Source organism: Dromiciops gliroides, chromosome 6, assembly GCF_019393635.1.
Source record: "Dromiciops gliroides isolate mDroGli1 chromosome 6, mDroGli1.pri, whole genome shotgun sequence".
NCBI lineage: Eukaryota > Metazoa > Chordata > Mammalia > Microbiotheria > Microbiotheriidae > Dromiciops > Dromiciops gliroides.
The window spans coordinates 252,752,902-252,779,792 of record NC_057866.1 but is presented as its reverse complement, the minus strand read 5'-3'; the positions used below and the strand labels follow the sequence as shown (position 1 = coordinate 252,779,792).

At 38.7% G+C, this 26,891-nt stretch overlaps 1 protein-coding gene across 1 annotated transcript in view; it reads left to right on the top strand.

Moving 5' to 3' along the window:
• Window positions 1–19,379, top strand: part of CFAP299 (cilia and flagella associated protein 299) — a 450,588-nt gene extending 431,209 nt beyond the window's left edge. The window contains exons 5-6 of the mRNA XM_043973224.1: window positions 4,329–4,458; window positions 19,284–19,379. Coding sequence (XP_043829159.1) covers window positions 4,329–4,458; window positions 19,284–19,379 — 226 coding nt within the window. The remainder of the gene's footprint in view (window positions 1–4,328; window positions 4,459–19,283) is intronic.
• Window positions 19,380–26,891: the final 7,512 nt, after the last annotated feature.

Below are 26,891 nucleotides of genomic sequence, written 5' to 3'. Positions count from 1 at the left end.
TTTATCTTGAGTACTGATGTTTCCAACATTTGAATACTATTGATAGGCAAACTGGCCATGTCAAAGAATATTTGCTGAGATTCTGGCTTCTTAGATTATTTTGATCCAGTTTATCAGTTATGTTGTAATATGTACAGAGTACTATCCCAGGACCTAAAGGGAATACAGATTTTAGATAAGACATCCTCCCTGTCCTCATAATCTAGCAGGCAGAGAACAGTTCTAAAAATAATAAATCATAATAATTCTCGATAAGTATATCATAGAGATATGAAACAGTACAAGAGCAAAGTGGGTAGTGAGAAGCTGCCTTTAGATCAGTCAGTGAACAAATGTTTATTAAGCACTCACTGTATATCAGGCACTGGGCTTATCATTAGCACTGGGGATACAAAGAATAGCAGGAGCATAGTCCCCTTACCATCATGGCGCTCCCATTCTCATGGAACACTCATCTTACAAATCACCATCTGCATAGGAGACATCTACAGAGTCGATGGAAGATAGCCTTCTAGGGACAGCCATGGCCATAGGTCAAGAGAGACTACAGAATCAGAGGTGGCTACTGGGGTCTGCAGAGGTCACAGTTGTCTGCTGAGTTATGGGCTGAGTTAGGTTTGAAGATACAAGTGAATATTATCAGATTCTTATGCTGAGGAAGACAAGGAAAAGACTTTCTTCATCTGTCTAGCTGGATTTTACCAATCTGAGCATATGCTACAAAGCATTGGCCACTTTGCAAAGGCAGGAGAAAGTCCTTTGGAATATGAACTACATGGAATTGTTGTTGGATCTTGTGCCATTATTGTCTTTGGAAGAACATGAGGAAAAATGTATAGTGATGGAGGAAGCCTGTCTGTGGTTGTCAGTTGATAAATGCCAATGTTATAGAGCTTCTGTTACTGTGAGTGGGGGTCACATCCTATCCCAACAAGGAGTGAGAAGGTATCCAGAAATACTACTGAAGTAGCCATGTCCACTTAAGAACTTTTCTGGGATTTGGGGAAAATACAGGGGAAGGGATGCCATAGGAGGCTTGAGGAGAGATGAAAAGGCATGACTTCCCCTCAGTTATCAATCAGCAGATATTAATTAAATACTTTCTGTGTGCCAGGTTGTTGTTGTTTTTTGTCCTTCATTCCTGAAGAGAACTATGATATTGATATGATGTCATGACTTGCAGTGAATTGGATTTAAGTGAGGTAGGGCTGTGAGAGGTCATCAACTTCACTCTCTTCTCCAGAACCATCTGGGTCCAGTGGCAAGGTATAGATCAGGATGACTGGAGATGGCCCCGGATGTTTAAGACAATTAGGGTTAAGTGACTTGCAAAAGGCCACATAGCTACTAAGAATCTGAGTTGAGACTTGAACTCAGATCCTCCCAACTTTAGGACCAGTGCTCTATCCACTGTGTCCCCTAGAGATACACAGATAATAATGCCATGGATAAGAATTACACAGGTGAACAATTATGGATGGGAAGAGCTAAATTCAATCCTTCCTCAAACACTTATTAGCTATGTGACTCTGGGAAAATCATTTTACCTCTTTGGGACTCAGTTTACCATTCTGTAAAATGAGGAACCGTACTTCACAAGATGGTGTAAGACTCAAATAAGATGATATACATAGAATAATTTGCAAAAAATTATCGTTCATACCCATCAATAGGGGAAATGGCTAAACAAGGTATATGAATGTAATGGAATACTATTGTGCTATAAGAAACAATGAGCAAGAGTGCAGAGAAACCTGGAAGGACTTACATGAACTGATGCTGACTTGAGAGGAGCAGAACCAGGAGAACGTTGTACACAGTAACAGCAACATTGTGTGATGAACAATGGCAATAGACTTGCCTCTTCTCAGCAGTGCAACAATCAAAAACAGTTTCAAAGAACTCATGATAGAAAATGTTCTCAACATCCAGAAAAAAAGAACTTTGAAATATGAATGAAGATTGAACCATACTATTTCTACTTTTGGACTGTTTTCCCCTTCTTTTTTTGAGATTTTTCCCTTGTGCTCTGATTCTTCTTTCACAAGATGTAGAAATATGGTTAATGTGATTGTACATATATATACAACCTATATCAGACTGCTTTCTGTCTTGGGGAGGAGGGAGGGAAAGAAGGGTGGGAGAAAAAAATTTAGAACTAAAAGTCCTGTGAAAACAAATGTTGGAAACTATCCGTATATGTAACTGGAAAATAATAAAATACTTTTTTAAAATTATCATTAATATTAATAATAACTACAATGTTAGAAGAAATAGCTATATCAATGTGATCACAGATAGAGTTGAGTAGAGTTTTTTAATGGCTTATAAGCTCAATATGAGTTAATAGTGTGACATGGCAGACAAAAAAATTTAGCACATCAGTTTAGCTTGAAATCCTCTAAGATCCTTCACAGAGCTTTCAGATGAAATTATATCTAGACCTGTCCTGTATATTATAGAAAAACTACTGACTCTAGCATCAGACGATTTGGCTTTGAATTCTGGCTCAGACACTACCAGTATGCCATAGGCATACTCTGAACCTCAGTATCCTCTTCTTTAAAATGTGGAGGTTGAACCCGATGAACTCATAATCTATTTAGTTCTAAAGTTATGATTTTATGGTCCTATAAAACTGGTTCTTTAACCCTGAATGTAAAATTTTCTACTTATCCTTCTTAAATTTAATCTTATTTGATTCTAAGGAATGTTCTAACCTGAAGAGATATTTGTGAATCCTGACTCTGTCATCTGGAGTGTTAGCTATCCCTGCCAGTTATGTGTCATCTGAAGATTTAATAACTATATCACCTACAACAAATCCTTGATATTCACTGATAAACAGCACAGGGCCAAGTACCTGGGCACTCCACTAGAGACTGTGGAGTAGAAACTACTTTTCAGATCCCACCCTTCATCACATTCGTTAATTTACTTACATCTCTCAATCTTTTCAAAGCGATTAATGTAAATGTGTCGTACACTGTACTAAAATTTAAGTGAACTCTATCTGCAGCATTCCTCTAATGTACAAGTCTTATAATCTGTCAAAAAAAGGAAATATGGTGACAAAACCATTCTGTCTCTTTGTCTTTACCACTTCCTTTTCAATACATTCGTTATTCATCCCTTTAATGCGGTATTCTAGGAATTTAATGAGGTATTGCCAGGAATTTGCATTAAGCCCACTAGCTTATAGTTGGCAGACTCCATTCTTTCCTTTTCTGAAAATAGGAACAGTCTTTAACCTTTTCCTTTTCCATTCTCCATGTTCTTCCAGAGATCTCTAACAATTCAGCACTCACATTTGCTAGTTCTTTTCATGTCCAAGCATATAATTCATCTGACTTGATGATTTTAATTCATCAAGGGCATGTAGATATTCTCTTACTATCTTCTTTCTTGCATATAAACTCCATATTAAAATTTTTTTCTTGTTTCCATTTAATCAAAATAATAATTAAATTTCTATCTCATATATATGTGTGTGTGTGTGTGTGTGTGTGTGTAAAATGTACTACATAAGCATATATAGTATGTATACACATATATTTATATCATATTATTGGTTATCAAAGTCTCATGCACCCTAAGCAGAAATTCATTCTGCTGGATTCTGTTCTTAAGGATTTCCCATTCTTCCTGGGCTCTACCTCTCTGATTGGAGGGTTGAGCCATGAACTCCAAACCTCTATTTAAGGAGACACCTCAGCTCAGATATTTCCTCATTTCTCACTTGACTACACTATCTCAAGACTTCTCTGACCTTTACCAAACCTCCCCACCTTCTTGTCAACTTGCTTTTATATTGGCCCATTAGATTGTAAGCTCCTCAGGGGCAAGGACTACCTTTCTTTCTTTGTATTTGTATCTCTGTGCTTAGCATAGTACCTTTCACATCGTAGGTGCTTAACAAAAAAAAAATATATATATATACATATATATATATACTCACATATTCATAGATTTATATGCATTTATATTTATATACTAACTAGGTTGACTCATTCTCTAGAATTATAATTCATGGGATTCTGTCTCTACTTTCTTATTAATGTTGACCTTGTTCACTAATCTTGTTTATAGCAGGATCTTGATAAGATCATAGGAATTGAACTAGGAATAGAAGCCATCTATTCCAGTCCTCTCATTGTACAGAAAAGGAAAGTAATGCCCAAAGAATTTAGGTGACTTAACCCAAGGCCACACAACTATTAAATGATTAGTCAGGATTTGAATTCAGGTTCTCTAAATTCAAAGCCAGAGGAATCACAGCAGGTAATTTAATAAGTTGCATCCATTTACTCAATATTATATTTTCATAGCTTTTACAACTGGGATAGCCACGTTGCTATTTTGAACTCAAGTCCTAATTATCAAGTGATTGCTGAAAACTGTGATGGTTTGCTCTTCAAATACAAGAGAGATAGGAAGATTATCAATGTAGATCCAAAGGTAAGACTCCTTTGACTCTTTTCTATTTAGTATTTAACATAATTTTGGTACTCTTTAAAGAATTAACTTTTCTCCCTTTAGGTTAGACGAAGAAAATATCCTTTGGAAATTTTCAAACAAGCAAATAATTTCAGTAATTCTCTTTTTAAAAATCAAGCTCCAAAACTCAGACACATTTTTTTTTTGAAACTGGATCTTTTTATTTCATCCAGACTGGAAGTGCAGCCTGCAATCATCGGCCCTCAGTCTCACCTGATCATCATTGACAGCCTAGATAAATGTGCCCTTCTTCACATAGCCACTCCCAGAATTTTACCATATCGATGCCACACTGAGTGTAGACTGCCAGTCCCCATAGCCCACTCTAGCCTAGAATTCCCCTGCTCAAGGGATCCACCAGCCTCAAGCCTCCCCAGTAGCAGGTGTCATAAACATGTACCACCACATCTGACCTTCAGAAACTTTTCACTAAAAAACAATCACTATGTATTTATTAGTAATCACTATACAACACAAGAATGGGAAAACTCCCCCACTCATAAAAATAAGTCTATTTCACTTAGGAAAGGTTGTTGAAAGTGATGAATTATTGACCCTGATTTGTACAAAAAATGGTATTTGAGTGCTCCCAGGTAGTTTTCCTTCACTCAATATGGAGACTAGCAGGGTTGTTGACATAGTCTGTATTGTATTCTCAATCCCAACACACCTAAATTCACACACACACAAACACACATACATTTTGCACACAACGGGAAGAATCATGTACTCTTCTCAGTGTATTTCTGAGTGTCTGACTTTGAGCTCATCAATAAAAGCAAGTATGCCCCTATACATGTGTGATTTTGCTAACTGGAAACCTTTGAAAAAATTTTACTTGTTGAAAGATAAATATTTGCATTTTCACATCTGTAAAAAATAACTGATGTCTTAAAACTTGTGTTTTACTTAGATAGCTGTTTGAAATTTAAGCCATTACTCTTTTAAAGGTACAGTGGTGTTATTAGGGATTTTTCCCATCTTATGACCAATATTTTGGTCATGTGTTATCATCTACATGAATTTTAGAAGCCTTGGAAGGGGTCTAATTATGCAGAAAAGGAAGTAGTCACATACAATGGTAAAGATCTAACTAAAGGAAAAGGTTTATAAGACATCAGATTCTTACTTTCAAATAAAAGAAGAGCTTTTCTTCAAGTTAGTATGGAAAAGGCGAAGTATCATCCCTTTAGTACATAGTAAGTACTTGAGAAACCATTTTATTCATGCTCCTTCTAGATTCAGCTCCTTGTGCATCACCTGACTGTGAAAACTGTCTCAACCTCCTACTCTTGAATCAAGTTCATTTCAACTCCAACAAACCACAAAAAGTCTAGGTTTATGAAATGACATTCACAAAGGCTTTTTACGTTTTAGTTGACTAGATTGTATTCATAAAGGCTTCAAGGGAAAGTGAATTCTTAATAACTTGAATGTATATGAAACAAATCATTATCCATTTCTGAATAGCTTCATGTATCAGAAGTTTCATATTTCATGTGTCTGAAGGTTAAAGCTATATTTCAACAATATGAATAATATACTTTAGTTTTCAGTGTTTTTAGAGAATTGATATTCAAAATACTTCTTTCCATAGAGTCCAGAATAACAGAATTCCAGATACAGTGCTTAAGTCAAATGAGGGTGGGAATTTCTGCCCCTACTCAATGGATTATTCACAGAAGGCACAGACAGTGTGATTGAATTGATGGATCAATCAATAGAGTGAATTAGGCATTAAGGAATGCTAAGCTCTTAATCACTTTGAAAAGACCATAGGACTTTGGGTAATGCCACACAGGACAGATCTTATTATTAATTGAGAAGATCAAATCATATTTCTTGGGATATGTACAAACTAGGAAGTCAGTTTAGAATAGCGTAGTCATGTGACATAGGACTCCAAGCTCAGTAATACGTTAAGTAGGCAGACCCTTAGGCCTATACTAGAGAGAAGCAAACAGAAGGGAGGGACAGAAAAAGCAGGCAACTGAGATCAAGTATTATACTCCCTCCCAAATCCAATGACCATTTTGCTGAATAGACAACACATCAAACTAGGGGCAAAGAGAATTTCCAAGGAAGAACATGGACAAACACAGACACAGACTGATGCAAAAAGATTGTCATCAAAGAAAAACCGCAGCTTCAGAGATTAGGCCCCTCATGACAGAAAATTCCAGCTACAGATTCCATTAAGGCATCCACTAATGGGAACCCAGCACAAAGCTACTTGTAGAGGAATGTTATGAGGTTTCCACAAAGAGAAAAAGACTCCCAATGCCAGTGATGTATCTGTTCACATATACCTTATTACTCTTTGGACTTTAGGCCTACTGTTTCCAGAGATCTTGTGTTAGGAGAAGAGTGGGCCTCTTGTTGGGCATATTTTGTACCAATTGTTTTTACTTCACCATTGTGACAAATGTTTATCTCATATTTAATAACTAATTATTATATTAGGATGAAGGATTTTTTCACTTTTCTACTTCCCCATCCAGAAAACAACCAGTGTGGGAAATCTCTCTTAAAGATTTACCCAGGCCAAGATCTAATTAGACAGCAAAAAAAAAATTATCAGTTTAGATTAATGGGTGTATTTCTGCTCATTGTGTTTATTCAGATAGATCTAGGAAGGGCTGGTTGTCCCTATTATCAACACAGGTGATATGGAAATTGATGTCTCTTTGACCAAGATTTGAGTGACCTAAGTCACATACCCTATTTTCATATAACCCGCACCTCCTCTTGTGTTAACCAATCTGAGTTGATTGCCATCCCTCAGGGGCATCTACTCTTCAAAGGGCATATAAACTGTGATCCCACCACCATTAGGAGTCTTTGGTCTAAGAGACATGACCAAATGACCATCCCTTTATTAAAAGCATGCTGGCCTGGGGGCAGCTAGGTGGCACAGTGGATAGAGCACCAGCCCTGGAGTTAGGAATACCTGAGTTCAGATCCGGCCTCAGACACTTAACACTTACTAGCTGTGTGACCCTGGGCAAGTCACTTAACCCCAGTTGCCTCACTTAATAAAAAAAAAAGCCTGCTGGCCTAATTAATGAAATGATTAAATTAACCAGAAACTATATCTCTCAAACCTTTTTAATCATCACACCATCTTATTAAAAAGCTTTGCTAAGAGCTACTGACTGGTAATTAATGAAAAGCATGCCTGTAGGACCCCATGAACAATAGTACTATGCACCCCACCCCCTCAGAGTTGTTACTAGAGCCCTGAAGGCAGAATGTAGAAACTGAAGAAATGGAACTACAAGTTTCTACAAGTTGATCAAGTCCAGGTTATGGGAGTAGCCGTAGAATGAATATTATACCCAATAAGTCATCGTCCAGTCTCTGAAGACATCCAGTGAGTATGATTCTACCATAATCCCCTAGTTCATTCTACTTTGGAAGACTTGAATTATTGAAGAAGTTTTTCCTAATAAGCCTAAATTTTTGTCTGTTCAGTTTCCCTGCTTTGCTTTCTAGACTCTGGGGCCAAACAGCATAAGCCTGATCTTCATTCTACATGCCAGCTCTTCAGATAGTTGAAGAAAGCTTGTATGGCCCCCTGCGCCTCCAGGTCCTTTAAGCTGTCCTCAAAAGTCTTGATTACAAGGAATTTCACTATCCTGGCTGACCTCACCTAGGTGCTATCCTTATTTAATTATGTCCTTCCTAACCTGTGGCACTCAGAACTCAACACAGTACTTCAATGGGGTCTAAGCAGGGCAGAGTGCAATGGATCTGTTATCTCATGAGTTTGTCCTGTAACACCACTGACTGATACTGAGCTTTTAGTTCACTCAAAGTCCCAGCTCTTTTTCATACAAACTCTACTGTGTAACAAAGCCTCCTCCATCCTATATCAAGAAGTCAATTTTTGTTTTCAGTTGGAAGGCTTTACATATATAGATGTAGCCCCGGGCTCTAGCCTGTCAAGATCTTTTTTGGATGCAAGCTGTCATCCACTGTGTTAGCTAGTTTTCTGTCATGTGCAAATTTGATGAGCATGTCATTTATGCCTTTATCCAAGGCACGCATCGAAATGTTAAACAATACAAGACTAAACACAGATCCCTGGGGCATTCCACAAGAGCTCTCCTCCCAAGTAAGGTCGTTCAGCTCTCCTTGTGTATTGTACTCACCCAGGGGGCTGTGGGATGGGAAGGACTCGGGTTCAAGATTGGAATAACAGAATACCAATAGTCCATCTAACCACTAACAAAAGGAGACTTACGGGGGCAGCTGGATGGTGCATTGGTTAAAGTACCGGCCCTGGATTCAGGAGGACCTGAGTTCAAATCCAGCTTCAGACACTTGACACCCTGGGCAAGTCACTTAACCCCCATTTCCTGAAAAAAAAAAAAAGGAGACTCACTTAGTCATAGCTCGGGAAGAACATTCAGAGCAAAGAAAGACTATTCATTCAAGGATACAACACCTATTCATTTGAGATCTACCTCTTTGCCATCGTGATCCCAATGGTCAAGCCTCAGGGCCCAGTAGTAACTCCTGGCTTTTGGTCCTCAAGGAGTCCCAAGAGTCAATTAAGTCTCAGGGACCATTGCAATGCCTTTATTTTTTTTAAGTTATACATGATTAGTCATTCAAAACATCTCCACATTGGTGGCAGCTAGGTGGTGCAGTGGATAAAGCACCGGCCCTGGATTCCGGAGGCCTCATTGCCTTGCATGCATACACACACACACAATCTCCACATTAGCCAGGTTGTGAAAGAAAACAGAAAAAAACAAAACTTCAGATTAAGGAACTATCAAAAAATTATACTTCAATCTGTTTTCAGATACCATCAGTTCTTTCTCTGTAGATGGATTGCAATAACTCTTTGAGTTATCTTGGATCATTAAATAACCAAGTCATTCCCAGCAGATCATCCCCCACTATTGCTGTTATTTTGTATACAGTACATTTCACTCTGCATCAGTTCATGTAGGTTTTTCCAGGTTTTTCTGACGGCATCCTGCTCGTTTTTGTTTGTTTCTTTGTTTCCGATAAAGCAACTAACAAAAAAAAGTTATGTTTCAATCTGTATTCAAATACCATTAGTTATCTCTCTGTAGATGGATTGCATTTTTCATAAGACCTTCAGAGTTGTCTTGGATCATTGCATTGCTGAAAATAACCAAGTCGTTCACAGCAGATCAACTCACAATATTACTGTTATTTTGTATATAGTAGATTTCACTTTGCATCAACTCATGCAGATCCCTCCAGGTCTTTCTGGCAGTATCCTGGTCTTCATTTTTTTTATAGTAAACCACATTCATATAGTATTTTAAAGAGAGATTTCATTGTAATGCCTTTAAAAGAAAAGAACTAACCCATGCCCTATTGTGGGGGACCCTAGTTGATATTCTTAATATCACACGGGGCTCATCTCCAACATTCATCTTTTAATGCCAACTACTCCCCAGCTTAGCCTTTACTCATCACCATGTTCCCAACCCCTCCCATTCTGTCCCAGGCATCAGCCCCTTCTGATGGTTATGTTAAAATCCACAACCTAGCTGCTGTGGATGCCACTGGGAGAATCCCTCCCTCCTCCAAAGAATCCCTCTTTTTCCCACCCTAGATCACCTCCTGGATGACGCAATACAATGTGTGCTTTTAAGTACAATGCCCCTTTCCTTTCATTTTCCATTGGACAGAGTGAGTTGCCCATTATAAACAGACCGGGATGGCTTGATTATTCTGTATCACAGAGCTCCTTATTTTTCTCCCAAATGCATGAAAAGAAAAGCCAGAGAAAAAAAAAGAAGATAGGCATTTTAAACACAGGACAAAAAAAAAAGATATAGATACTACCCTTCCAAAACATTTGCAGAGTTTTAAACACAAGAATTAGAAAAAATACAATTTTTTTTTAACATTTAAGTTATTTTTTTTATTTTTGGCACGTGGTAACAAAACAAACTAAAACCCTTACCATAAAAAAATAATACATGTACAAATGTAGACAGTCATGGTTATCTCCTGGAAAAATATTTTTATAAAGTTGCTGAATTTTAAATATAATGTATTTTTCTTTTACAAAATGATAATTGCCCTGAAAGTGCTATCATTTTACTGTGATAAGTTGCTATTGGTAGTAGACTATGAAAGAGTTAATTTAAAAATGAACTTAGCAGACAAAACAATAAATAAATAGATTAATGTCTAAAAAACAAATAAGCAAACAAATAAATGAATAAATGAGCTGGTGAATAAATGGATTAATGGATGAATAAATAAACAAATTAATGGATGAATAAATAAATAAGTATGGGTTAGATAATAACTAGTTAATTAGCATGCTTAATCTGTCCCTTCATGGGACACATGGGGATAATATCATGTCATTTGATCCTCATAACAGCTTTGCACAATGTTGTTGTTCAGTCGTGTTCAACTCTTCATGACTCCATTTGGGGTTTTCTTGCCAAAGCTACTAGAGTGGTTTGCCATTTCCTTTTCTAGCTCTTTTTTTCAGATGGTGAAACTGAGGCAAATGGGATTAAGCAACTAGCAAGTATCTGAAACCGCATTTGAAATCACCGAGATGAGGCTTCCTGACTCCATGCCTGGCACTCTGTGTACAATGTGCCTCCTACCTACCCCTCATTTTACAATGGAAGAAACTGAAGTAGACAGAAATTAAGTCACCACAGGTCATGCAACTAGGAGGTGTCTGAGGCTGGATTTGAACTCAAGTGTTCCCGACTCCTCCTCCAGCTCACTTTATGGATGGAAAGGGCAAACTACTCCAGTATCTTTCCCAAGGAAACCCCAAATGGGATCATGAAGAGTTGGATGGACACACACAAAAAAGACTGAACAACAAAACTTCCTGAATCCAAGCCCAGCCCTCTATCCGAGGCTGGATTTGAACTCAGATCTTCCTCACTCCAGGCCCAGTGTTCTACCCACGGTACCACCGAAATGACTCCCTTCTTAAAATTCACAGTTATTAATAGTCTATAAATTAATATACGTGTTCCATCAATACTAAGTTAGCAACTTGCGCTGCTGTTTACATTTCCTCAGCATAAAGGCCAAAACTTTAACTTGACAACTAAGATTAAATGATAATGATGTAGGTCCGACTCTTTAAACAGAATAATTCAACCCCAAGGTTCTACACATCTTTTTTTCTTACAAGTGTCATGTGGCACCTTTCCTTCAGTTAGCTCTGAGCAGATTACTTACTGTCATAATAATGTTCTTTGCATCTTTGAATGTTTGGTGGGAAGTATTCTTAGTTCTGTCTAGCAGATGGAAAAAAGCAATCTTACCAAGATTAAATGACTTCCAAAAAATTCATAAATCTAAAATGTGATCATTAGTATTTAGGTCACTATTGGCATTGGATTTGCCATCTGTTACACAAGCACAATATCACAGGTGCCAACTGCTGAATTCTCATTTAAATATGTACTATGCAGGATATTTCTACATAACTAACTAGGGTGGACAGCTGCATGCTGCCAACCGACATCACCTAACTGGCTTCTCAAAATGTGGTTGGTAGCCCCAGCTTACATCCCATGAGTGTTTGTGATTAGACATTGTTATCAGAGCAGAATATTATGGCAGCATCAAAGAGCAGAGATTTCTGAGCACTAAACTTTCCTCCCAGCTGAATAATAATATCCTTCATATTTTAAGGAAAGCCAGATGAGACATTACTGAAGAGAAATGGCTCCCTGGTAAAATTTCAACATTAAATTCATTCATAGCATCTGAATTAACAAAGGTAGTGTTTAACCAGAAAGTATACTTTGTATTTTCCTTTTACTTTAAAAACATATTTTAAAGTAGCTATTTTTGAAAAAAATTCATGACATCTCCATGCATGATGGATCCACCTTTTGAAGGCATGTATAAAGCACAGAGGGAAAAATACACAAGCAAGACAACCAAACACTCAACAAAATATGTCCTGAACAGCAGGAAAAACAAGAGAATTGTTTTTACCATGAAATTGACAGCTTCTTCATAGCTCGTAGAACTGAAATGCCCCCAATTATAAAATAAGTTCCCTAGAAACACCAAAAACAATTCCATCTTTCTTAAGACTTTTTCCCCCAAGAAAGAAGGAAGGAAGGAAGGAAGAGGAAGAAAAGGAAGGAAGGAAAATAATGTTTTGGGGATTTGCATCTTTTAATCTAGTAAGGGGAGGGGACTGTTATGGCCCTGGCTATAGGAGGTAAAGGAGGTGAGAGGAGGAGAAAACACCCCCTTACTCTGAACAAGTAGTTGCTGCCTCCTTATCGACCTTAGACTCACAGGCCAAGAACCTCATCCTCCTCATTCATGTCATACCTCAGGCCATTAGAGCAGTTTCTTGGTAAATTGTGTTTCAAATTGAAACGTCAGAAGTTAGAATGCATCTCTTTAATGAAAGTGGACTTAGGAAGAGGGTGGGCATAGCCCCCAATGGTGAGTGCTACTGTGGACTGACAGGCTGAGCACTAGAGAGGGACGGTTTGCAATGCCCAGATGAAATTCTCTCTCTCGATACAATTCAGTGCTGAGTCTTTCTATAACGGCTTCTCGGGTCACTGATGTGTCTGTTTGAAAACGCACAACAAATTCTACCAGAGGACCAGACAAGACAACCCACCAGGGATCATGAAATCTATAACACCATTCAGCAAGGACCTTGGTCCTCAGAGCCATGAGCTGTGTTTTTACTGTCAAAATGCCCTTGAGCTCTCAAACATTTCTTTGGACCATCCTGAAATCCTGCCCCTTAATGAAGTATAATTAAAATTCCCCAGACTTTGTGTTTGGCTCTGCACTACTTTGTGGATTCCCACCATGAATATTCAGGAATCCCTCCTCCCTGACTTACTGCTGGCAGCATGGAAGGAGCCTGGGTCCTGGGAGGGACCCCCAGGGAAACTGGGGAAACCCTACAGCTCTACCATGGGTTTCATGCCTCTGAGTCCTTTTGTTTTTCAATCCCCTTCATTGCCCCACATATCCTGTCTACTTTCCCACCCAGAAGTAAAAGCATTTTTTTGAACTATAACTTACAATAAAATATCCAATATAATATATAAAGTTATATACTATAAACATAAAATTAAATCCTAATTTAAAAAGAGAGCCCAAATTTCTCATTTTGCTGTTCACCAAATATCTTTTCTGTACATTAAGCATCTACCAGGGGCAGCTAGGTGGCACAGTGGATAAAGCACCGGTCCTGGATCCAGGAGGACCTGAGTTCAAATCCAGCCTCAGACATTTGACAGTTACTAGCTGTGTGATCCTTCGGCAAGTCAATTAACCCTCATTGCTCTGAAAAACAAACAAACAAAAAAAGAATCTACTGAAGTTGACAGGAGCTTCATAAACTGACAAGATACAAAGAGGTCAATGGGAAGAATCATCTGGCCGTCAGTCCCTGGTCTTTTATTTCAAGGACCCTTAGAGTACTTGTTCTGTACTCCCTTTCTTTCTTCATTTTGGCTTAATTTAACTGATAGGATATTTCTCCACACACCTCTCTTGGGTCCACATCGTGACAAACCAATTGTTTTTGAACTTCTAACTGATCAGCTATTGAGATATTCTCTCTTTAACTTTCTTCACCCGAGCTCAGAATTAGAGCGAGAATTAAAGTTATCTTGGCTATTAGAAAAGCGACCGTTTAAAAGTGGGAAAGAAGGTAATTTTTTGGAAAAAAAAAATGGATGTTATGGAATACATAAATGTTGCCATGTTTATGTGAATTTCTTGTTTGTTTCACCTACAAAAAGCCGTACACTTTAAAAACTTAGAAAAATTATTTCCTAACCTATTGTTTGAGTCTTCCAAATGAATCTCAGTGAGTTTTTCAATCTATTTGTTTAAAATATTGAAATGGAAGAGTAGGATGAAGCAGTTTACCAAATTCCCCCTAACTACCCCACATCATTTCCTTCCCAACCCTTCCTACTCCCCATTTCCCCTCCCACCTACCATATGTTTTCTCCTCCCCATCCCCAGTGATGTTGCTTTTGATTCCAGTGCCTGGAGAAAGGAAGACCTTGGACTCAGCTTCTTAGAGGGGAGGAGTGAAGAAAATTACCTCAATGTGGTGTGATCCCAAGAGGAAAAGAAACATTAGATTCAGTTTGGGGCCAAGAGAAGGGCCTCAGCACAGTCCAGTCCTGATCTCTGATCCCCAGAGGAAGGAGTTTCCAAGCAAGGAGAGTCTCAGCTCTGGGCTAGCTGCAATCTTTAATTCCCAGAAAGAGGAATACAAACTTGAACCTCTGGCAAAAATATGGGCCTTAGCATGGTTGCTCCAATATCCAAGAGTAAAGAAAAAAAGCTAATGAACTCTATTATTCCAGGAATGTCCAAAACACAAGCCCAGAAGAGAATAACTTTAAAACATAAAGCAAAAGCCTCAAAGAAAAAACAGAGTTCACTTACAAGTTTAATTCAAATTCCTAGAAAAAAATCAAACAAGAATTTTTAAAAGAGTTAAAATTATATTATAAAAGGAATAAGAAAACAGAGGAAAATAGGAAAAAAATTGAACTAGGAAAAGAGACTTGGAAAAAAAGCTAATAGCTTAGTAGAAGAGTTTATAAAACCCTACCAAAGTAAAAAAAAAAGAAAAAAACCTTGAAAAATAGAATCAATGAGACAAAAGTTAATAATGCTATAAGAAAACAAGAAATAGTAAAAAAAAAAAAAAGTAAAAAAATTAAAAATAGAAAAAATATAGGGTATCAAATAAAAATAACTGAAATGGAAAACAAATTAAAGAGAGTAGCTCAAAGCCATGACCAAAAAACCAAAAGAGCCTGGATATTATATTTCAAGAAAACATTAAAGGAACCTTCCCCAGATATATTGAAATCAAAGGATAAAGTCAAAATCGAATTAATCCAGTGATCACTTCCTGAAAGAAAATGAAAACTCCCAAGAATATCAGAGCCCAAACCCAGAACTTGCAAGGCAGAGGAAAAATACTATAAGCAACCACAAAGAAAGAATTCAGGTACCAAGGAACCACATTCAGGATAACACAAGACTTAGCTATCATAATAAAAGAACAGAGAGTGTGGAACGTGATATTCCATAAGTCAAGTGATATAATTCTACCAACAAGAATAACTTAGCCAACAAAACTGACTATAATCCTATAGTAGGAAAAATATATTGACCCTTATAGTGAAATCAAAGACTTCCAAATAATCTTGATTAAAAGAAAGAAGGAAGGAAGGAAGGAAAGAAGGAGAAACATGGAATAGATCTTTGAAATATAAACATGGGAGTAAAGTGAAATACAAAGTGGTAAATACAAGTGAGCAATTGGAAGGGACTTTTTAATGGATGAATTGATTATATTCTTACAATTGTAGAGTTCCCTTCAAAACCTTAATGTCCTCAGAGGTCACAGAGTGAATCAAATTGAGCCAACCATCATTTTTAAATACTTGATATGTACCAGACACTATGCTAAGTGATAAGGAAACAAAGAAGGGTAAAAAACAAAAACAGTTCTTCTTTTAGGGAGTTCACAGTCTAATGAATCAAAAAACAGAATGTATATGATTGACTTTGTTTTAATTATTTTGAAATGTGATGTTTAAAATCTAAATGTGTGGTTGCCTTAAATTAGAAGCTTTAACGCCAGCCTTTGGGCATTAAGCATTTATTAAAGCATACTAGGTATTAGTAAAAAGGAAAACACATGGACTTCAGAAAGTTAAGAAAAGGCCTATCTAGCCTAGCATTCCAGCCTGCTCTGGTTCTTCCTCAAGTCCTCCACCACGAGCCTGCTTCAACCAAGAACTGCTCCAGCAAACTGAGTGTGGAAGCTTTTTATAGGTCTGGAACAGAGGCGTTCCTTACACACTGTTTCAAGCTGATTGGTTAGTGTCATCCAAATCCATTGGTTCACTGGACTTGAAGGTGGTCTCATGTTGAGTTCAAAGTCCTTAGCTTCTGAGAACAATACCTTCTTAAGGGCCAGCCAGGTGTGGTTACAATCTAATTAACCTGAAGTAGGCTAATCAGCAAAGTCAACCACTCTCACTTAATTCAATCAGTTTAGATTAATCTCCAGGTGGGGCCTTTGAATATCTGCCAAATCCCATTATTTTCTCACAGAAAGGAGAGAGAGAGGAAATAGAAGAACTAGAGGGGGAGGGGATGGCAGAGGAACTTATCTTACATAATCAGCTTGTACAATTAGAAGTAGATACAAATGTGGAAGAGGAGGGGGGTGCAGGTGTTGCTGAACCTCACTTTCATTGAACTGGTCAAAGACTGATACATGTGCACATAGTTTGGTGAAAAAATACATTCAACTGAATAGGGAAACAGGAGAGAATAAATAGGAAGGAAATGGGGAACTAGAGGTTAAATCCACAAACCCTAAGCATGAAGGAAAGAAAGTGAAGAAATAAAGCTAAAAGAGGAAACAGTAGAAGGAAATAGGCAGAAGGGAAATACACAATTAATGATCATAATTGTGGTTTAAAATGGGCTATGTTAACCCATAACACGGAAGATTGAATAGATTGGAGAGAAGACTAACAATATATTGTTTACAAGAAATACACTTGAGCGGGCAATCCAGCCTCAGACTCTTGACACTTACTAGCTGTGTGACCCTGGGAAAGTCACTTAACCCTCATTGCCCCTCAAAAAAAAATACACTTGAAACATAAAAACTCATAAAATTAAAATAAGGATTTGGAACAATAGCTACCATGCCTCAGCTGAACACACACACACACACACACACACACACACACATACACACACACACACACACACACACACATTTAAGGGTAGCAGTCATCATCTCTGACAAAGTAAAACAAAAACGAACTTAATCAGGGGCAGCTAGGTGGCACAGTGGATAAAGCACCAGCCCTGGATTCAGGAGGACCTGAGTTCAAATCCGGCCTCAGACACTTAACACTTACTAGCTGTGTGACCCTGGGCAAGTCACTTAACCCTCATTGCCCCCCTACAAAAAAAAATGAACTTAATCAAAAGAGCTAAACAGGGAAACTACATATATAAATGCAAATAAAACAGGGGCCAATAATCCATACTTAAAGATAGGCTGTATAACAGTTTTAAAATAAAATGTTATCTTTATTTTATTATATTTTTATTTTTGTTCCAAATTATTCTAAATTACATTTTAATCTGGTTTGGGCTAGCTACCCTGAGGAATATTGTGGCCTGTGGGCCAAATATTTGACCCTTCTGCCATCAACAGTGACTTAGGTGTATCGCCAACTTAAATTTTAAGTTTTTAGAAGATGAAGACTTAATTCCATATTTACCACCAAACCATGTTTACACAAATGTTTGTGACTATCTCTAAATCAGTGGTTCTTCAAATGAATTCCACAGACCCCTAAGGTAGCTGTGACTGGATTTCAGGGGCCCATGAACTTGGATGAGAAAATGTACTTCTTTATTATACCTTTATTTTCACTAACTAAAACATAACATTTTCTTGAAATCATCATGAACGTAGGCAACAAACAATAGCAGAAGCAATACTTGCGACTGCCACAATAGAAATCACAGATATTATCATATAATGTTACAGTCATGTTACAGTACATGCTGATACTTTGAAATATACTATATACATACACACACATATCACTATTTGAAATTAGATATTTGGCTCACTGCTAGATATAGTACTATAATACAATTTGCTTTGTATATTTTGGTAGTGATATTTCATGAAATTGTCAGTCTAGCCTTTTTCCTTGTAATCCTATGTGTCTTTTTTATGCATTTTAAAACATTGTTCTGAGAAGGGGTTCTGGGGCTTCACCAGGACAACTGCCAAAGGGGTCCATGACAAAAATTAAACAAAAGCTTAAGAACCACTGTTTTAAATGATGATGCCTCAAGATTATGCCACTACAGGCTCTTAATATTTCCAAATAATATATGTGAGAATTAAAGGGGCAGCTAGATGGTTCAGTGGATAGAGCAATGGGCCTGGAGTCAGGAAAACCTGACTTCAAATCCAACGTCAGGCAGTTACTCGCTATGTGACCCTGGACCAGTCACTTAACCTCTGTTTGCCTTAATCTGCTGGAAAAAGAAATGGCAAATCATTCCAGTATACTTGCCAAGAAAACTCCAGATGGAGTCATGAGGAGTCAGATACCACTGAAACAATGTTTCGTGGGGCCATGAAGACTCAGATACGATGGAATAACAATTTGCTGTCACTTTTTAGATTAGCCATTTTAGCACTTAAGATGCAGGATTCTTCTGTGGGATAGCAATTATTTTGTTTTGTTCACCTTTAATGGTCTTTTCAGCACATAGGATATGTAGCCACAAGGTGGCATTTGGTGTCTTAATTCATCTAATCTTGTGCTGCAAACTATAAAGTACTATAAAGTCATGTCTGAGACTGGTATCTGCCCAAGGATATTATCTTTCTCACTCGATTATTTCTCAGTACTTTCCCGGTATCTTTTTTTCGACTCAGCCCAGCACAAGCAATAATTCATGCTTTCCTCTGATTAACAACTCCTTGTTTTGCTGATCTTCCATCCCTACAGCAGAAGCAAAGAGGAAGATGGCAAACCATGTGATTTTTCCATCTCTATGATAAAAGCCCATCTAACATTTTTCTAGTCCTAGAAAATCTCAGTTGTCAATCCTCCCAACCAAAAAGCTTCTAACAGGAAAAATAGTTGCAACTTCTCTAAGATGTAAAAATAAAGTGAAAGGAAGCATTCTTTGAATGCTCATGATAACTATGATTTGTGTTTCAGGTTCACCCAGGGGATAACTCCACTAGGACTCCTATCCAAACAGACCTCTACCTACAAGTTGTCATCTATGACCACGTTTCCAGGAGAAAGACTTGAACATCAATATTCTGGGTCATTTTCTGTTTCCTCACAATAAGTTTGAATCACAAGACTTGTAGCTATGAGGCCAATAAAGACATTTGAAGAGATCTTTCTCTTGCTTGCCTTTTGATGAGTACAAGGGTAACTTTTGCAATCTGATTTGAGGTTTTTTGATACACTACCAGCGTGGAAGCCATATGGAATGAAGCAGCTCACACGAGTAACAATCATTCGTGTTTCAAAGATGCAACGATTTGTGACATTTCTAAGCCTGGGGTTTTGGGGTAGCATGTAAGAATTCAATGAATTTCTAATAGTAACAAAATAAGGGGAATGCAGTCTTACGCCATGTAGCACAAACCCTCAAAAGAAAGATGAGAAGACTGATAAAAGTGCTTATGTGATACTAATTCTACTATGGCTTGTAAAGATAAAGTTTATATATTTCTTGAATGAAATAATGTAAATCCAGGGCATTAAGTCACTTAATACCGGGATGATTCTGAAAATCTGGGCAAATTGTTTAACCTCTCTGGGTTGTTGTTTCTTTATCTCTAAAACGAATGAGTTGAAATAATTGACCTTTCTGGTCTCTTCCATCTCTAAACATGTGAGCCTGTAATATCACAGGACATGAATGTGGAATTAATAATACTTTAAACATGATACTGTGACTGGCAGGCAGGAACTCCATTCCAATGAGGGATGCCAAGGAGGAAAACTGGAAAGGAACCTGCTTATGTTTTTAGGAATTGGTGATTCAGGGAGAAAAGCAAAAAGCATGTGATAGAGGAGAAAGGTTTAGACAGGTGGGATGCTGTGGGCCAAGGGCAGAAGAATGTCTAATGAAAGAATGACTAACCTTTAACCTTAAACGTTAATCCAGTTAGCAAAAAACCTTTTCTCTCCAGTTGCCCAAATGGTGCTAGAAGAGTCGAAAGGTAAACTAGCAAAGAAGTTCATGTCCTAGCAAAGGAGCTTGTTGATTTGAAAAGAATGAAGTAGGGAAGGCTTGGGAATGGCACTGAGGGGGATAACCAAACAATCCTTGTGATTGACTTTGAGATTCCCTCACACAGTTTTGAAAATTGGATCGCTCACTCTGTGCTATCGTGGCCTGAGAGGAGGGAGAGAACCACTGGTAAAGTGAAAAGATTGGAAAGGAACTTGGCCCTAGGGACACAGCCTTTATAAGAGAAGGCCCCACACGCACACGCACACATGTGCACACACACACACACATACACGTTTCCTTCAGCGTTCATAGTGAAGGGCAGCTAGGTTGTGGAGTGCATAGAACACTGGCCTAAAGTTGGGAGGACCTGAGTTCAAGTCTTACCTCAGACACTTACTAGCTGTGTGACCCTGGACAAGTCACAACCCCAATTACCTTAAACATCCAGGGCCATCTCCAGTCGTCCCGATATATATCTTGTCACTGGACCCAGATGGCTCTGGAGGACAGAGTGAGGTTGGTGACCTTGCACAACCCTCCCTCACTGAAATCCAATTCACTGCAAGTCACAACATCACCCTGATGTCACAGTCCTCTTCAAGAATGAAGGACAAACAACATTACCCATGGGAAGTGGCTGTGGTCATTCAGCTAAAGGTGCCTTTCTTATCTTATACACAAATTAAGCAACAATATCTATCAGTCCAAAAACTGCAGAGCATCAAATGCTGACTTTTACAATTAGGTAATTTTAGAATAAGAGACTATAATATAGTTATATTTATCTTCAATTAACATTCCTGGGATTAACTTTGGGATGATGAAAATGTAGCATGAAAGGAAAAATTTTAAATGTAAAAGAAACTGGTTTTGTGGAATTCTTTAATGTTGAGGTTGAAACAGTGACAGGACAAAGTTCCCAAGATTTTTTATTTATTTATTTTTTTTGGTGAGGCAATTGGGATTAAGTGACTTGCCCAGAGTCACACAGCTAGTAAGTGTCAAGTGTCTGAGTCTGGATTTGAACTCAGGTCCTCCTGAATCCAGGGCAGGTGCTCTATCCACTGTGCCACCTAGCTGCCCCTAAAGTTCCCAAGATTAATTATGTTTCTGATATTTTAGCCCCATTAAGCCATACTTTTATTTGGTCCCTACCCATTTGATGCCTCATAGTGGGGGATGCCTGAGAGTTTACCTGCAAGGTTACCAAAACAGTGTAACTTTACACCATGAACCATTGAAGAATCTTCCTCCACAGCAAATTCTGCCTCGTAAGTGCCCCAAACAGATTGATGTGTGCCTCTAACAGGACATGGAAGACTCTTCATGAACCAGGCCTATCCCATCTTTTCAGACATGTACTAATGTATTTTTTGTTTGGTTGTTTGGTTGGGTTTTTTTGCAGGGCAGTGGGGGTTAAGTGACTTGCTCAACAAGGTCACACAGCTAGTAAGTGTCAAGTGTCTGAGGTCGGATTTGAACTCAGGAACTCCTGAATCCAGGGCCGGTGCTTTATCCACTGCGCCACCTAGCCGCCCCCACTAATGTATTTTTATTACATTATAGCCAAATTGGACCATTCACCATTCATCAGATCATAGATTTATACCTGAAAAGGGGCCTCAGGGGCCATCAAGTTCAAAACCTTTCATTTTGCAGATCAGGAAACTGAGGCATATTTTAAATGTCTTGCCCTGGATCACACATGTTTAGTCAGTTTGAGGCAAAGTTTGAACTCCGGGCCTTCTTGACTCCAAGTCCAATAGTCTAACCACGCACTACTCCATGCTGCCTCTTATTCCATGTGTATACTCCTCTTCCCCAATGTATACTCTGAACTTTTCTACTTTCATGCTCAGTATTTATTCTAATTTTGTTTATCTTCCAATTCTCATCTTAAATATCTATCTATTCCCTCAATATGTCATGCCTCCCATACTTTTTTATTCTCCCTATTTCTTTCTTTTAGTTAATTCCATGTCTCCAGAATATAAAGTTATTTTTAGCACAACAACCTTGTATTATTCATCTATATTTAGCCCCTGGGGCAACCCACACCCCAGCTTGCATAGTGCATCTTGTAGACAAGGTTTCTCTTGAGTTCACATTCACTCAGGCCCATAACTAACCATCCCCCACCAATTAATTTTTCTATACTCAAAAGACAAAATGAGTTCAAAGCAAGGCAAATAAAATCGCATACAATCAAAGAAGCAAAACAACATTTGCCCTAAGTAGCTTCAGAATTATTTTTCCCACATCAAAACTTTCCTTCATCTATTCTATCCTGCGTACAGGTACTTCCTTTGGTCATCTCCCCCACAGGGACGTCTACTTTGAGGAAGGGGCAGCCATACACACTCCTTCCTCCCTCTGTTGGGCCTGCTCAACTCTCTAGACTTCTTTCTCCACCATGCTCCAACAGCCTTCTGGGAGATCCCATTGCTGCTGCAGACCCTTCCTCTGATTGTCCATTTCCTCCAGAAACCATCATTTTAAGGAAGAAGCCCCAGTCAGCCATGTTCACACCTTCATTCCTCTGTGGGCTGGTCCTGTTCTCCAAACTTCTTTCTCTACCAGGTCACTGTCCAGGTCCCCCTCGTCCCTAGCTCCTTTTTCCTGTTGTCTTCCCCTATTAGAATGTCAGATCCCAAAGGGTAGGGACTGTATGTCTTTTTGTTCTATTCACATTCCCAATACCTAATGCAGTAAGTGCTTAATAAATGTTGACTTGTTTTCAGCTACCAGTTTATATTTGTATAGGACAGGTAGAGAAGAGAAGATGCAGCTAGGAAACATTCTTCCTCCACAATCTTATATATCTGTTCATTGCTCTATACATAGGTCAGGACCACCCAGGCTCAGGCTCCATTGCAGTAGCCTAATTAGTCCCCCTGTAGTCAGAACCCCCCTTCTCAGATCCATCGTCCTTGTAGCTAGCTGCCAAAATGATAATCCTCCATCAGAAACCTGCCTATACATCATTCTCCTGCTAAAGACACTTCAGACATTCCCTATTGCTTCTAGGATAAAGTACAAACACCTGTGCTTATCTTTCCACCTTGATAACATATTACTTCCTCCCACATTCTCCATTTCAGCCAACATGCCAGCGATAGTCTGTCTCCTGTGCCTTCACATTTTCTGGACCATCTCCAGTTGTGCTGATAATATATCTTGGCCCTGGACCCAGATGGTTCTGGAGGAGAGAGTGAGGTTAGTGACCTTGCACAGCCCTCCCTTACTTAAATCCAATTCACTGCAAGTTATGGCATTACCCTAATGTCAGGGTCCTCTTCAGGAAGGAAGGACAAACAATAACAACTCCCATGAGCCCAGAAGGTTCTTGCTCCTTATCTCTGCCTCCTGACACCCTCTAGCTCCAGCCAAGGTTCAGTTCAAATAGCCAGTAGGACTTTCCTGATTTCAGTTATTCTTTCCCCACCTCTGAAACATTTGGTCTTCATTTTGTACACAACATCTGTTATACAAGAGCAGGTTGTAGCATCCCCTTTCCCTCTGTACTCTGTAACCTCTTTGAGGGCAGGCACTGTCTTGCTTTTTGTCTCTAGCACAAGGTGTGGTACATGATAAGTACTTCATAATTGTTATTGATTGAGTGATTGATTACTATGTGGCCAGGACCTCCATTTGGAGGGTCACATGCATACAAAGCTCATTGGGTCAGGACACACGCATGGCTGAGCTCCTCATGTCTCATGTCTCATCTCTATTGCCCCAGAGCCACCACAGATGTCTTCTGGTGATGTTATCATGCAGCTACTCCAGGACTCGTTCTGCAGGTGGTCTATGTGTGTACTCCCTGGCAGGAGCATGGGCACAGCATGCAGTTTGCTCGGCATTACTCGCTGGTGGTGTCCCTTGGCTTTAATTTCATGGTTCTCCCCTGATCTCATTGTTTAAAGAGTATGAGGCATGAAGAAGACCTGAGTTCAAATCAGACCTCAGATGCTTGTGACTCTGGGCAAATCACTTTAACCTCTATTTGCCTCAGTTTCCTCAACTGTAAAACTGGGATAAATAACAGCACCTACCTCACAGGATTCTGGTGAGAATCAGATGAGATGATGTTTCTAAAGTACTTAGGACAGGGCTAGGCACATGACGGGTATTAAATAAATGCTTATTACCTTCCTCCCTCCCCCCTCCTCCATTTTTAACTTCCACTTCCTACTCATGAAGGGTGGGGTTTCTATCAGAAACTTTATAGTTTCTGAAGTCTATGGGTTAGGGTTAGAAGGGTTAGAAATTTCTGCTACCTGATTGGTAAACGACACCAAGGAAGCATCCATTGAGAGTCTGCCATTACAAAAATTGCCATGAGCTTTCTGGGCCTGGGCCCCCACCCAAGTTTTCAACCAAAAAATTATTTTGTGTATTGTGCAAATGAGTATGAAGGGAAAAGACACAGGAACAAATAAACACCAGGTGTAAGTTCCAGAGTCACTACTGTGACCTTGCATTTATTGAGGCGAGTTCCTAGAACCGTCTTCCAACTCCCTGAACACATTGCACAGGGAGTAGTTGCCCCCGTGTCTAAGATAATCTGTAAATCTGCATCCTTAACACTGAAGCTCAGAAGCCCCCACCAGCATGTTTAACTTAAATAGCCAGAGGACTGAATTTTAAAAAGTCATAGATTGAAATGGCGCATATAGGGAATGTGTGTTACCAAGGCCCATGCCTAGGTAATAAGGCCACTGATATTTTCTAATGTGATCATTGTCCTGCTCCACTGGACATCTTTGTTCTGTACAGGCTTCTACTAGACAGGTAGTCTTCGCTAGATGTCATTCAGCAATCGTCTCTCCCAGATGCTATATCCAGAGAGCATTAATCTACTGGGCACACAGTCTGGAGCTTTTATTCTACCTTAAATGCTATCTCTGTCTCAAGGAAAGATCGGCTGCTACCATGGTCTGCTAAAACTCCTGGGTCTTTTTTTGTCAAGTCTTAGAAAATGGCGGAAACTTTTTGCCTGAGAATTAGCAAAAATGCCTCTCCTTCGTCTACTTATTCTCTCAAAGTTGTGGCTGCTGAGGTCTCCCATCTACACAGAAAGAGATACTCAGAAGCTTCTCCCAGATCACTAATGCTCCTATTCTTTTCTTTGGACTCTCCATTGAAGCCCAGAGGTTTGAGTCATTCTGTCATGGACCTCAGCCTAGTTTAGAGTGAGCTATGATATACCATGCGAGAAATATCTCACATAATGTAGATTCTAGGTTTATTTGTGCATCCATATATACATTTTTTTTGGGGGGGTGAGGCAATTGGGGTTAAGTGACTTGCCCAGGGTCACACAGCTAGTAAGTGTCTGAGGCCGGATTTGAACTCAGGTCCTCCTGACTCCAGGGCTGGTGCTCTATCCACTGTGCCACCTAGCTGCCTCCCATATACATTTTTGCATGTAGGGATATGTATATGTATAAATTCACACATGAACCAAAGCTCCTCTGAAGTTTTAGACTGGCTTTATTTGCAAAAGTAAAGCAAGGAATGCTATTAGGTAAGTGAGAGAGAATCATTGTACATATGTGTTTATATGCATGTGTGTATGTATAATATGTTATTATACACAAAAGAAATGTGCATGTATATATGTATATTTGTATATTTATATGTTCATTTGTGTACATGAAGGAAACTTAGTTTCCATTTTTTACAGATATGCACCAATATCAATGCAGGAATATTCATTCAATATTATATATTATATTATTATTATATTATTCAATATTATAATATTAATGCGATATTATAGCAATACTGTTTTATGAGATTATTTTATTACACATAAGCAGTACAATATCAAAGCACCAGTCATCAAGTCAAATCATTAAAACTTCATCAAGGACTTTTTGTGAAACATGTAGTAAATAATTCAGCATATAGAAGCATTCCAAACTTCCTTTGAGATACATAGCATAGTAGTAAGAGTCAGGAATAGACAAATCTAACAATACTTTCATGACAGCATCAGCTACAGAAAGAAGTCAGGCTAGTCTGGGTAAGCTCATTACACCTCCAAAAAATTGAAAAATACATATGAAAAATAGCCAGACGGGGCAGCTAGGTGGTGCAGTGGATAGAGCACTGGCCCTGGAGTCAGGAGGACCTGGGTTCAAATCCGGACTCAGACACTTAACACTTACTAGCTGTGTGACCCTGGGCAAGTCACTTAACCCCAATTGCCTCACTAAAAAAAAAAAAAAAAGAAAAGAAAAGAAAAATAGGCAGAGGATGTCTAGGAAACAATTGCAGAATGCAACCGGGAAAGAAAGAAAATTATCTGTGTCCAAAAAAAAAAAAAAAAGACATCTTTGGAGGGTAAAAAATGTTATTTCCAGAATGAGAATGTAAAATTCCCTTTGAAGGTAAAAGAGTCAAAGCAAAATATTTGAAACTCCAAAAGGTAAATAAGATGACAACAGGATTCACAGGTATCTCGGTAGGTGAGTTCTAGGAGTGAGTGTGCCCAATTATTTTTGTGACACACTATCACAATTTTAAAAAGCTGCACAGGAAACTGGCCCAAATGCTTTCATCAA